This window comes from Xiphophorus hellerii, chromosome 15, assembly GCF_003331165.1.
Source record: "Xiphophorus hellerii strain 12219 chromosome 15, Xiphophorus_hellerii-4.1, whole genome shotgun sequence".
Classification (NCBI taxonomy): Eukaryota; Metazoa; Chordata; class Actinopteri; order Cyprinodontiformes; family Poeciliidae; genus Xiphophorus; species Xiphophorus hellerii.
In genome coordinates, this window is record NC_045686.1 from 18,945,789 (window position 1) to 18,960,386 (window position 14,598).

The 14,598-nt window shown below is 38.9% G+C and overlaps 1 protein-coding gene across 2 annotated transcripts; it reads right to left on the bottom strand.

Annotated features, from left to right (window-relative positions):
• Positions 1-1,018: 1,018 nt before the first annotated feature.
• enpp5 (ectonucleotide pyrophosphatase/phosphodiesterase 5) lies at positions 1,019-12,032 on the bottom strand. Of its 2 annotated transcripts, none has more exons than XM_032585681.1 (4): positions 11,734-12,029; positions 8,089-8,991; positions 6,066-6,242; positions 1,019-4,860 (listed from the first exon to the last, which is right to left on the bottom strand). In XM_032585681.1, the coding sequence occupies exons 2-4, from the start codon at positions 8,966-8,968 to the stop codon at positions 4,442-4,444; spliced, it is 1,476 nt and encodes a 491-aa protein (XP_032441572.1). In that variant the 5' UTR covers positions 8,969-8,991; positions 11,734-12,029; the 3' UTR covers positions 1,019-4,441. The 2 variants fall into 2 exon arrangements, with proteins under 2 accessions (XP_032441572.1, XP_032441573.1); XM_032585682.1 differs by having other exon boundaries at positions 4,604-4,860; positions 6,044-6,242; positions 11,734-12,032.
• Between the last annotated feature and the right edge of the window lie 2,566 nt (positions 12,033-14,598).

Here is a 14,598-nt window from a genome sequence, read left to right on the forward strand (position 1 = left end):
AAAAGTTGAAAATGTTCAACTTTTGAAACTCTGAAAATTCCCAAGTCAAAAATGTTTGACTTTGTAAACACAGAAATGTTGATGATTTTTTAATATATATACATTTTTGAGATTATTCTCCAAATTTCTGAGTTTTCTGCTGACATTTTTGACTTTTCAAACTCAAAAATTGCACATTTTTTTAATCAAAAAGTTTTAGATTATTCTCAAAATTATTATTCTGTATTCTCAAAATTTCCAAGTTATTTGGTGAAGATCAGCAATGCTTCAAACTCAGAAATCCCCTCGTTTTTTCGTTCTAGAAAATTTCTGATATTAATCTCAAAATTTTTTAGTTTTTTTCTGAAATGTTACCACTGATGAAACTGTTACCAAAAGAAATGGGGTTAGGACGTTCAAGAACAACTACAAAACCTCCTATCCATCTAAAACTGACCATGAACTGGACTTGTGACTAAACGCCATCATCTTTACACTGAAGTTAATCTAACATCAATGTGAACTGTGGCAGTGTCGATCAAGAAATAACTCCCTTCAAAATAAGCTTGTCATACAATTAATGATATTATTTGGAAGAGCTTATAAAAACCTTTCTTAATAAAGCCAAATATCTGGATAGACCTAAAATACACTACAGGATTTTCAAATCACAGGTTCTGGGGTAATCTACCGTGAAAAATTGTCACCTGAAAGTGCATCCCTTTGAGGGGCATGTTGGAAGTTGGAAGAAAATTTTGCCGGTCCAGAATAAACCGTCAGTTTGCGCAACACAGGCACATGGAAACACTGAATAGCAGTTTGTTAGGCTGTTTGAAAACATGAAAATTCAGTCAAATGTATCTCAAATATTTGGAAAAAATGACTTGGTTGATGAATGAAAAACTGAAAAAAATTTTCCCTAGAAACACTGAAAAGTAGTTATCGAGTTAAAATATTTTGAAGGGGATTGGAACCTATATCGTATCACAATAAACAATGTGGACTCACCAAAAAGCAAAACAAAACATGCAGACAAAGGTTCAAGTTTTTATGAGCCATTTTATTTTCAGAAGACTCTTAACTGCATCAACATGGCAAAGATAGAATCTGTCACTCATATTAAATATTCACTGTATCCAAATCCAAGGCGATAATAATAAACTCTTTTTTTTTTTCCCCCAGCAAGTACAAATTAATCATTTTGAAATATAATACTGCTGATCTTGAATAATTTTGAAATATAATACTTCACTTCCATATCAGTGGGTCTGGGAAAGTTATTAGACAATACGTTTGTTTATTAAAACACTGAAAGGATGAGAAAGTAGGTAGTTCCCATATAAATGCTTTTAATTTATGAATTTAAATTTTGTAAAAAGTATATCTATATTTATATCACAGTGATGTCTGTTGTTTTTGGGCACGGTTAAGCCATTCAAAAAGCAAACGGAGAAAATTAAACCAATCTTTTTGTTTATATATATCTATAAGGTGCAGCAAAAATATACACACAACTGATTTGGATTCAAGTCTTCTAATCTTTTCTGTAACTATGCAAATTAAAAAGATCTCAAGCAAGAGATCTAAAATAAAAAAATTTTAGTTTTTATTTTTGTTATTTGAAATGGCTACTATGAACTAGAAGTGCAAATTAGAGGCTACATGTCCTAAGAAGCATCCAACAACTTGTTTCAAACCTGTAGTGCAAATCAGGGGATCATGTCTTGCGAGTCATTCCGAAAAATTCTTCTCAACCAAATTGACAATAAACCCTAGAATTCCTAAGACACAGTACAGACAGCTTGCAATTGCACTTCACATTTCACCGACAATATGGCCATGGTTACAACACTAAATTACGACAAGTAGCGAAATACACAGTCATCTATGAAAGAAAAAGAATGCCCTCCCGAGACAGTCAACAATTAAAGCCCCCTTCACACCGGACTGTGTGGGCCATGTAAGACCTTCTGCTGTGAATGCCTTCATGAGTGGATCCGATACTGTCAGATAAGGCGCGCACACCTCCAAATTGCGCATATGGGCAATTTGCAAGAAGGTTGCAAAATTATTCGGGCTGCAGTTTAAATGCAAAACTTTGTAAAAGTAGAGATACCTTCTGTCATTAGTGATAGCATTTTTGATAGGATGGTCAAAAACGCAGTAGTGAAAGCAGATGTACTCCATCATATAAGAGCATAGTAGAGACATGTCACTCTAAAATTAGGTTTTCCAAAGGTAAATTTGTTGTAAACTACCAACTGCGATAGGAATCCAGGAGACTAGGGCGGCCTTGATCTGGTGTGAAGAGGGCATAACAGACCAGAAGACAAAATGAACCCTCGAGAGAGGTGTACTCTGTTTAGCTTAAAGGCAAATGGTAGCTGACTATGAAAGAGCAAGATAGTGTGACGAGAATGCCCTACACATGAAGTAGCTTGACGCACTGAGTGAATTTTCCAGGTAACATTCAAAATGAACAGTGACCATGACCAGTCTCCTGAAGCTACAGCAGTTTTTTTTTTTTTTAAATACTTTAGCAGAATCACAGCATTTCCAGTATAAAGTAACATCTTCTCCGGTGCTCAAACCACAAGCAGAACAAGTGGTGGAAAATTCTAAGTAGACTTTGGTCCTCCTTTAGTTCGTGACATACAAATCTGATTTGCATAGATTTGAAAATGTCAAATCAAAACTGCCTGCTGCCTAAGAATAGCTCAAAATTAGCATGTTGAACAGCTATTTTTAATCTCCGACACGTTTCCACCTCTTTCTGCTAGTAGGAAAGTAGACGAGAGACGGCAGAAATTCTCCACACACTTCATTGGTGGACTTTTTCAGTGTAAAAACTATGAACGCTTAAAAGGCAGATTGTCTGAAGGCATACCCAGTTATCTGATTTCCACACCTGTTGCTTTCAGCATCTCTTGTCATGACTAGCTCTTTGCTCCATGTTGGACATAGGATCATAAAAGCTGGTTCCAAACAGTGGACTCTCATGCAGACCCCAAACAATTTAATCTAGAATAGGAGCTAAGAAAGAAGTCAAATTTATTTTTAAAAATAGCGTAATTTGTTTAGATCCTAACAGCCAAATGCTTTCCATATTTGCCACTGTATCTACTTATGCATATAGGTATAATGTGGATCATAGATCATGTTCATGTTGGATAACATTTATTCTCCTTATATATACTACTAGCCTTTACAGGACTTTTCACCTTCAGTGGCATTAAGATAGCACAATCTCACTAAAGTACAACTTAAAATTTGAATGTAATTTGACCTAATGACCAGTCAAGAGTAAAGATTTTAATATTAAAAGTTCAGTACAAATCAAATCTAACCAAAGCACACAGCTCCAGTAGAGCTCCCCGTAGAGTTTATAAATCTTCTGGTAGGACAAAAAATCGAACATTTTCCATGCAGACTTGTGTGCTCTGACTGTAGACATGAGCAAATTTGGGACATTTAATGACTTACAAAGATCAGCACTCATCTAACATCATTGAAGGGAATGTTTTTTGTCTGTTTTTTTGTCATTGAAATTTTGTCCAACTAAAAAAAATGTTTTATAAATTTCTGATTTTTTTGAAGGTATTCTGAGAGAATAAATGCTACTGTAATACAAAATTACTTTAAAAAAAAGTTCACACATTTTTACCAAGTATGCCAATAAGTGTGAGCAAAGACCTCGCCAATGCAAAAGCAGGTATTTTTACTTTTGCTAATTTTTCTTTGATTTAGTCAAATGTTTGTTTTTGAATAACCTAAATCCTTATTCTTGTCACAGAAAAATAACTTTTTTTCTACAAGGATAGATGTCCAAGCAAACATAAATTGACTTTGACTATCAACTATAAAACGCCTTTGGTAGATTATCAGTCTGAGCATACTGATGCCTCTGCATTATCCCAAGTCATAGTTTTTGCCACCAAAAGTTCCAACTTCTCAGAACCACAGATAAAAAATCCACTCTTAGTCCTAAATCTCTATGCGGAAAGTGACATTGAAGTTGTTACATGATCTCAAGTTAAATTCACATCAAAGCATGGTTACATTATTATTATTATTTTTTTATTTTTTCAATTAAACCTGCACCAGAAGCAAACCCTATAAATGTTTCGCTTGCACAACCACATCTGTTGGCGTTAGGGAAACATTTAGAGCAGTGTTTCCCAACCCTGGTCCTCAAGGCACACTGTCCTACATGTTTTAGAGGTTTCCCTGCTTTAATGTGCCTGATTAAACTGATTGCAGTTCAAAAAACACCTGTTAATCAGTCATCAATTGAAATCAGCTGGACTGAAGCAAGGAAATACCTAAAACATGCAGGGCAGTGTGTCTTGAGGACCAGGGTTGGGAAACACTGATTTAGAGAACGCTTCTGGGCCGAGCAGGGAACCTCGGGGAGCGACCGCCCCTCTTCTTTTCCGTCTCCAATCCTTTCAGACTTCCTCAGCTACAGGTGCAAGTCCTCTTGCAATAAGGGCTGCGACATCTCCCAACTTCTGTGTTTGAGCACAGGCCGCTGTTTTAGCGTCACCAATATGACGTAGACCACTAGGAATGCGAGGACCATCACCACGCCGATGAACGAACCCACAACCGGGGCGTACGAGTACCTGCTGACCTTAGGAGGAGGGGTGGAGTGGGCCGAAGCGGGCGCTGACGTAGTCGGCTCCGAAGACAGCAGGTCCCTGACGTTTAGAAGCGAGCCGTTGTTTGGCAGAGGCTGGATGGCCAGGATGTGGCACATGAGAGGGTAAAGGTCAACAGATCGCATGGAGGCCTTGATATAGTTCTGGCGAAAGGCCGGACCCCGGGCCACAAACACCGGCTGCATGTCGCGTAAGGTGTTGTTGTAGCCGTGGTTTCCCACTGAGGAGGAAAAGGACAACAAGTAGGTGTGAAAGTTATAAGTTACTTCTGTTCATCTACATATTTCCTTTTTTTCCCATATGTTAAGACCCATCAGGTAACAATAGATTCCAAGTTAGGCAGAACTATTAATGTGTAAAAGTTATCTATGTTCCAAATTAGGTGAAGCATTTATTTTTATAAGTTTTTAGGGGTTTAACATAAGTGGACAAGTGAAAATGTCCAAAAATAACACATTATTATTTTTTAAGGCTTTTAAAAACAGAGACTGAAATCTTGAACCCATTGTAAAAAAATAAAAATAAAAAAAAATAACAAGCCCTGCTTATGGTACCAATTTGGAAACATTTTGTTATTCTCTGTTCTGGTGGAGATCAGATGACTGACTGCAAAAAAATGCACTTTTTTTAGTTTTAGTTTGGTTTGTGAACCTTTAGTTTCTGGAACAAAGTAATCTTAATTTATACTAAATTATATAACATATTTACTTTTTATGACCTTTTACTAAAATTTTGCTTCAATAATTCTGAACTACTCCTTTAACACAGCTCAACCAAATCTATAAAGCAGACTTTAAGTCGGTAATGGAGCTAAATTTAAGACCCTGCTGATGAGAACGACGCCTACAAATGTGCAGTAATTCCTTATCCATGACTTTAATTTTAATGCCAATACTCTGTCCATTAATACATGATACACTGAAAGCACTGCTAGGCTGTACAGATGTTGTTTTATCCTCTAAAGAAAGAGACAGCATGTTCTCCTGTTATGCGCAGCTTCCACATGGACATTTCACTGATTAACAGGTTTTCAGCTATGGCGGAGACAGGCAGTGTAATTAGCTAGTGTGGTACTGCGTCTGAGACGCATGTTCTGACATTTCTAATCTGAACAAAAGGAGCTTTTATCTTTTTATTGAATTAGGAAAAGCGCTGGAAGGCACAGCGATAAAACTCACAGAACTCCAACCCCCACCGCCCTATTCTTTCCGGTCCCATGAGAAAACGAATCTGGCCCCTCTTTGTTAATTACATTCGGTATAACTTGTGCTAGCTTCTGGATCGGGGACAGAAATACATCACCTGTGAAGCTATAATTAGAGCAGGCAAATTGCTGGTGTTTAAAGCTATATTTAAAAAAAAAAAAGAAAGAAAAAAATAATTTGCAGAATAACCAGAATAACCTGGCAGGATTTTCAGACGTACGCATGAAGAGCCCGGTCCTGTTCTGCATGATGGTCCAGCCCTCCTTGGCCTCCAGGAGGATGGGCATGATCCGGACGTTGTGCTGATAATGGAAGTGTTCGGGAATGTCGTCCTTCCTGTACGCCACCATGTTGGGGTTGGCGTCCGCCAGCATTGCGTACACCTCGTCAAGCTTCCCTACGAGGCAGACCACAGGCAAAGGGCCGAGTTTTATTTCTGACGCAACCCACAACCGGAGCGTACGAGTACCTGCTGACCTTAGGAGGTGAGCCACCACTCCACCCCTCAGCATTACATCTAACGTGTCAGCATGCCATGAATGCTGACACGTTAGCATTTGTGACAGTACAGTGAAAAAATATTAAATATGCAGATATGTTTATGACTTTTTCATTAATGCTCATAACTAGTATTTTATATGATATAGACACTAAGGAAATGGGTCAGGAACTATAAGCATCTTTGCACTCCTGCTGATAAAAAACTAATCGGTTTTATTGTCTCATGGTCTGAGTCATTCTGTTAACCTTTTCCTAGAAAACAAATGTAGCACTCAGCTTTTGTCCAATTTCCAAGCATTAGTTTGTATGTTTTTTAAACGTTGACCTGCCACTATTTAAGTTAGCCAATTCTGATTTCTCCTTAAAACAAGAAAAGATACAAGATTTATATTCAACATATTCTTGTAGCCTTTCTACTGTGAGCAGACATCCATCTGGTCATGCTTTTCGACTGTGGAATTACCTGAAGAAACCCCAAGAATGCACGGGAAGAACATAAAGAAACACTCCAAGGTCGGGATTCAAACCCAGCAACTTTGTGTTGCAAGGCAACAGTGTTACTAATTGCACAATCCAGCATTAATGAAGAAATGAGTGTTTTATACTGGGAGAAAAGACAATGTGATATAGCTGGTGTGAGACTGGGAGAAAAGTAGCACACATTCTTCAAAGCCTTATGTTAGCGATTAGAAGAGTTAGCATTACTAACAGCTATTTCTCACACTGAAAGCTCAAAAGGATCAAATTAAGCTATGTAGCTGTATTATTATTCAACCTTCCTGTTATCTGCTGCAAGTATTGCTCTCTCTCAATTTAAATGAACCTGAAACATGTCTCTACACGCCATGCATGATGCATTTTCTGTTTCCAAAACTTCTTAAAGGCCTGATTCCTTCCTCTTTAGACACCTCTCTGATGCTGAGAATGACTACCTTTGAGTCCCTAACCACTGAAAATTGCAATGGTTCAAGAGACGTAGACGTCTTTATTTCCAGACAAAACGTAGTCCATGCCATTTCAAAATAATAAATTAAACAAATCAAGTGAAAACGACACACATATCCATCACAAAACAGTTATTACAATATTTGAAAAAGATTGGGGTGGGGTTGGTCAATAAATCAATCATTTATATTGTGATGAGATACGTGACCAATGTCAATAATGCATCTGATAGAACGTTCAATAATTTCACTGAGTTACAATCCAGAACCACACAGTATGCTGGGGGATGTAGGCAGAGAGAAGTTTTTAATGGCTCAACCTCTCACGGCTAGCTAAGTTCACTCACTCTTTGGTCACCTAGCAATAACTTGTGGAGTAGCAGCAGTTTAAGGTTTCGCCACTTTGTCTCATAACTGCGTCGGAATAAAAAAACAACCTGGAGTGAAAACTGATAAAGCAGGAAAGGTCACACAACCAGCTTGGCAGTATTTCAGATATTTAAAAGAAAAAACTAATAATTATCGATATCAACTGATATGAAACGCTTGTATCATAATACACCCATCCAGAAGGTATATTTAAAGTTGATATATGTTGTTAGTAATGCTAACAGGCAGAGTTTTTACAATTAAGTTGTTTGACACGTTGGTCATGGGACCAGGTAGCTATTTGTGATGGTGCTTTCACTGATTGGAAGAAGAACAGATTTTGAACTTTCTAACCAGAAGAAGGCTAAAAAGAATGCCCAGCTCCAGTCACCAGATGATTATTTCATGCACCATTTAATGTATCGTTACCTTCTTTGGGGAGGATTCCCACCACTGGACTCTTATCCACCCAGGTGTACAAATCTCTGTCCACATACTGGTCCAGTTCTATGATCTTCTCGGGGGAAAGCTGGGTCATCCCGTGGTCACTGGTCACAACGAGGTTCACTTTCTCATACAGCCCGGCCTTCTTCAGCTCATCCAGGAGGAATCCGAGCTTCTCATCGATCCCGGCGATGATTGAGTCCATGAGCGGGCTCTGAGGTCCCAGGTTGTGGCCACTCTCGTCCGGCTCCTCCCAGTACAGAATTCCAAAATCCACGGCTTCCCCCTCAGGCGCGGAGAACCACTCGATAATCCGCCGCACCCTAGCTTCAAAGGAAACCGAGGCGTTGTACGGGAGGTACCGAGTGGGGAACACGCCGTGAATCAGTACGTCAGATCCGGGCCACATGGCCGCTCCACTCCGCCCTCCGTCCTTCTGAACCGTCACCCAGAGAGGCACGGCCTGCTCCCACCACCTTGAGTCATAAACGCTGTCTGTCTCCATGGAGAAGGACAGGTTCAGAGCCGGGTCGTACATCTCGTTGGCCACGACGCCGTGCGTCTCAGCGTACAACCCCGTCACCATGCTGTAGTGGTTCGGGTAGGTTTTGGTGATGTAAATGTTCTCCACAAACTCGACCTTCACGCCCTCGTCCATGATGCTGCGGAAGTTGGGAGTCGGGACGCGGTAGATGTAATCCCAGCGGAAGCCATCGAAGGACACGAGGAGTAGTTTGGGTCGTTCCTTGTTGCCGTGCTCCTGATGTTGATGGCGGTTCAGGGTTAGAGGAGAAACCAAGGGGAGAACCACGGCGAAGAGGTAGAAAGGAAGTCTGCAGCCTCCTGATGTCAAGTAGCTCAGCATAGTGTGGCTTGTAATGACACAACCTGCAAAACACAAACACTAAACCTGCTCAAGCAAACATTTATCTGGAAGGATTATGCATACAACATGTAAAATGACTAGAGGTGCACCAATAAATAAATTGGCTCAGTTTTTCTTAATTTTTGGGAAATCAGTCATTGGCCGATGTTTACATGTGAAGCTGATATTAACTACCTCGGCAAAGGTCTGAAAATCAACCACTGTCCTCTTTTGCTCTGCTGTAAGAGAGGTTTGACTGACAGACCCGGCCCATCAGGTTATGTCTGCATGTTTGCAATTAACAATAGCAATTAACACTGTTAAGAACTTCGTGATATTTCAGACAAAATCAGTATCGGACAAAATCCGAATCGGCAGGTCAGACTTTTCAAAGATTGGTAATCTGTGATTGGCCAGGAAACTGCAATCAGTGCACCCCTAAAAATTACAATAAAAGTGAAAATCCACCCAAACAGTCAGCTAAGTTCAGATCTGTATAGTATGCCACTTCATTAGCTTAAAAAAACACTATGGGTAAAAATAGACTGTTGTTTTCTTATAACGTGATTATTAAAATGACAGACAATGTTTGAGTTCTCATAAAATTGCTACATTTTCTTAAAATATGCCTGTAGTCTTGTAATATTATGACTTTTTGTAATTAAAAAAAGAACAAAATCTTCGCCTGACCCTTATATTTTGTCGTAGCATTGACCTAAAATCAATCTCCAAATAAATAAAGGCTGTAAAACATTCTTATCAAACAAGATGGCGGCCCGTGGCATGCTGACATCACTACAAACTACGGAAGCCCAAGGAGTGCATTGGTGAAAAATTCCCAATTTTCCAAAAATCAAATATTCAAAAAGCAATAATTCAATTAATAAATACAATTAATTTAGCGCCCACTCCTAACTCTTAAAAATACATGCATGTAAGTTGAAAAATGTAGACGTCGGTGACATGAATGTTTAAACTGAAATCTCTTTTTTTTTAGCCCCTAAATTTTAAGTTCAGTCCTTTTTTAAGTTATGTTTTGACACATTATCTCTTTTGAAAGCCATTCTTCTCATAATATCCACAAAGGATGATTCAGTCGGAGAGCACTGAGATATTTTTAGCTGTCTTTAAAACACCACAAACACCTCTACCCATTTTATTATGTCTTTGAACCTGAAATGTACACATGCTTTGAAAATGGTGGACATTTTAACACCGAAGCAGTAAATGCATTCTGCTCAACTAGCATAGTAGCATAGCTGGCTCTGTGATGGAACTGGTTCATTCCTGTAATGTTGGATGATACTGTGTAAATACAAACGAGGGACGTAGACTTTTAGGAAAAAGATGCAACTCTGATATTATTGTTAATTATTGACATCATGATAATAATAGCCAGATAGATTCATGTCTGCTCAACATAGCGGTCAGCAAAAATATGCAATATTTTAAACATGTGGTCTGGATGGGCTCAGTTGAAACAATGAGAGCAGCAGCTGCTCTCTGAGTGCTGCTAAAAAAGGAAGTGATGCACCAACAGCGTTCGATTATATGCCAACCTTTTTGATATGCGCCAGCGGTTTATATTTCAGAAGGAGCCAACAGTTAGAAGATCTATGTATTTTAATCTCCACATAAAAAAAGGCTGACTGCAAAGCTCATTAACAATCTCCCTCCAACCCACATAGATATCCCAAGATGTGCTTCAGAAAACAGTGGGACACTAAAAATAGCTCACAACTACTGAGTATGTATGTAATGAAATTCACTTCCCTCTCTATAGAAATGCGTAATAACCACTTCTTAATAAGCCTGTTCTTTATATACAGAGCACAAACTCTGTAACATTGCAACTACAAAACTCAATGTATTTTATTTTGATTTTACCTAGAACTGTTGCTTTGCAGCGAGAAGTTCCTGAGTTCGGATCCCGGACTCAGGGACTTTTTGCACGCACTTTGCTCAACTGAGATCAAAATCGAACTGTTACTAATGGAAAAGTTGAGGCCTTCCACCAGAACAATGACCCTAAACATTCAGCCAGAGTCACGACGGAATGTCCCATGTCAAAGCATATTAATGTCTTAAAACGGCTCAGTCAAAGTCCAGACCAAAATCCAAATGAGGATGATGGGAACCTATGAAACTGACCATTCACAGATGCTCCCTGCCCAACAAAAATATTAGAATTTGTGGTTGCATTGTGACAAAAAAACGCAAGGACGTTCAAGAGTTACAAATGCTTTTGCAAGGCATTGAATTGATGCACCTGAAGTTAATATTTTAATATTCTGAGCTGTGCCCTCCTCTGTTGTATTCCACTGCTTCAAAATGAAAAGAAAAGCATTTTACTTTAGGAATTGACATGTTTTTCAAATTATTTACCAAACTTGTGTGTAACTGGTGTGTAATTGTTGCTAAAAAAAAACATAGTTGTTGATGTAAATTCATATGCCCAGATTGACCTTAAAGCAGCAGCAGGTTGGCATATAAACGCATCAGCAGAAATGGTGTCATTTGGAAATATTTCCCTTTTAATTACCCTGCACAGACAGTTAATGAGGCGGGATTTAGACTGTAAAGTTTTGATACATTTCTGCAGCAGAGCTAACCTCTCTGAAGCTCTGCTGGTTATTGAAAACAATAGCCAGGTAAATGCAAGCAAAGCCCAGAGTGCGTTAATATAGCATCGGAAGGCGGTAGGTCGGACAGAAAGTAAACACATTTGCAAATTCTAATAATGATAATAAACAAGCGGCGCTTACCTTATCAGAATCCAGCCGTTCCTCGGTCCTCTCCGGCTGCACAAAGAGATAAACAGCCGGACCGGTTTAGTTCTGCGCTGCTCCCGGGGCGGAAGTCCCGCCTCCTCCTCAGCCTTTCGCAGTTAGTTGTGCGAACCTTTTTTTTTTTCTTCTTTTTTTTTTCCCCTGCCCGGTTTATTTACAGTCGCCGAAGCAGACCCGGACCAGATGAAGGCAGGAGGCTGAGCGCGCGCGTGCAGGTGCACGAGAGGTGATTGCGCTGCGCTGCTGATCAGCTCCCTCGCGGACAAGTGGAGCGCGCCGGTCCACATGACGTAATGTGGGTGGGATGTGGTGGGGGTGGTCTGAGCGACGGGTGGGAGGCTGAACTAGTCAAACAAATGGATCAGTAGAACTTGTCGATTGTTTTTTGTTTTGCGGGGGTTAGGTGGGGAAAAACAGCAGAAGAAGAGTAGCCATTTCCTGATAAATGCGTCTCAATGACAGGACTTTAAAATCTAAAGAGGGAGTAATGTTATCATCAGACTACATTACAATGTTGCTCCAAATCGATAGTTTTTCTCCCCTCCTGATTTGAGGTTGAAAGCGATGCAAGGATGAAAACTATGACAAAAACTATCCACAAGGTGTCAGCCAAGTTCTACCTTAGACTAGACATTATGCTATAAAAAGAAATTACATTCTGTTTGACAGCAGAGGTCTTTTATAGCCTAATTAAATTTTCAAACGCATAATTTAAATGATCCCGATTCATGCTTATGAAACTGCTGTGCTGTATTAATACCTCTTGATTGATTGATTTAATATTTTGTCTTCTTGTTTTAATGGGGTTTTTTTTTTGTTAGTTTTGTTTTTTTTTGGAGAATTCAAGGGACATACAAACACAAAGTAACACACAATTGTTGAGGCAAAATCAGACAGGTTTTCATATTTTTTTTCCCCCCCAACACTACACACACTACTGAAAACACAATCCAGTAGCAACACTGAAAGAAACGGTGGTGGCAGCATGGTGCTGTGGGGGGTGCTTTTCTTCTACAGTGACAGAGAAGCTGGTCAGAGTTCATGGAAAGATGAATGGAGCTACATGTAGAGTAATCATGGAAGATAAACTGTTAGAGGGCGCAAAAGACTTGAAGGTCGAGCTTTTTACAAATAAAAATCTGATGCAAAAATTCAAACATTGAGAAAACATTTTTAAAAAGATGTTTTCACCGTTAATGAAATATATTTACATATATGTTAAACCGGCTTCTGTCTTGTTTACTGCTGGACTTTATGTAGCAGCAGCAGTATCTAATTTTAATACAATCGTTTTGAAACCAATTGTCGCTGTTGTCTCTGTGGTTTAAGTGTGAAGAGTTAATACTTGATAACAATTTAGTTACAAAATGGCAAGGAATTAAGTTTACAAAATAAACGGTGTTGACCTGCAAGTTTGCTTGGTTTTAAAAAAAAAAATAACATTCAATTTTGATAAATAAAAGTGATGAAAATTACTAAGATATAACAGCAAAGTCTTTCATTATTTCTGTCCCAGACAAACTCGACAGGGGAACTTCTCGGTAATTCTTTAATTTGAGTTACATTTCACATCTTAGATGCACAAAAAGTATTTTATTGTACAACAGAAGAACTGACTAGTGAAGTCAGTGCAATTCTTTATTGTAACGTTTTTTAAATATACATGCTGCTTTCCATATAAATAATGCAGGTGTATTGGGTTAAAGGTATGACATTCACAACTCTGTTAGGGAAGGGTGCATTTATTTTACACAACATTGTATTCTTTTTATTTTATTGCTTAAGAAAATCCCCTCTCTCATAGTATCAGTAGCAACAGATTATCATTTCTTTCTCGACTGAAAGAAATCGAGAAAGATTTGGTTGAAAATGGGTGTCACATTTCAACCAATCACGTGGAGCTGGTGGCGCATTATTTAGGTAGTTTGAAGGTGTTTGAAGTAGTAGTGGCCATTTTGATGCATGTTGTACTGATACGTTTGTTGTATGAATCTTTCTCATTCTTCTTCAAGTGAAAAGGCGCTTTATGGACTTTAATAAGTTGCTATTGTACTAAACGCTTAATACTGAAGGTGGGCATGGAATGAAATCCAAGTTATAGAGGGTTTTATGTTGTGTGATTGTAACACAGGATCTTAACACATTAAAACACTTTAAAAGCATAAGTTTCTGCCAGCATAAAAAATGGGAAAAGTGAAAAATTATCCACAAAACAAACCCAGATGTGGTCCACTCATTCTTCTGCTTTTGTAACCTGTAAAATCTTTCGACTGCATGTTTTACTGCTGCGTTTGTTGTATGAATCTTCTTCATTCTTCTTTTTTCTTCTAGCTTGCTGATAGCTTGAATCAGAACTCTGGAGTGTCCATCCGCACATCTGGCCCTGTGTGTTCTGGACTTTTAAAGCAGCTTTGTGTTTGGGCCCATGTGGAATCAAAAGGCTTGTTTGGACAGGAAAGCTCCATCTATAGAGCTCTCTCTGTTTCTCTGCACATTGTGACGCTGCCCAAGAGTGTGGAGGTTGCTTTTCTGGCTTTTGTGCTTTCTGCTCCATTGTGCGTTTAAAAGAAAACGGTGTAATATACAGTATGTCCCGAATATTTCAAAAACACGCCGACTGCCGGTTCTGTGCAGAAGTTCCAGATGCTCATTGTTGTTCAGAGATGAGAAGATTGCCGTGCTGAACATGAGCGAAATTAATCACAATGTTCCTCTGGACGTTGTAATGGCATTTAATTGTTATCATGTATATGCTCCACCATAATGCTCGGAGGAATGTTTTATTCTGAAATTATGCCAATGGAACTTCAACCATCTGAAATAGTAAAGAAAAGCAGTTGT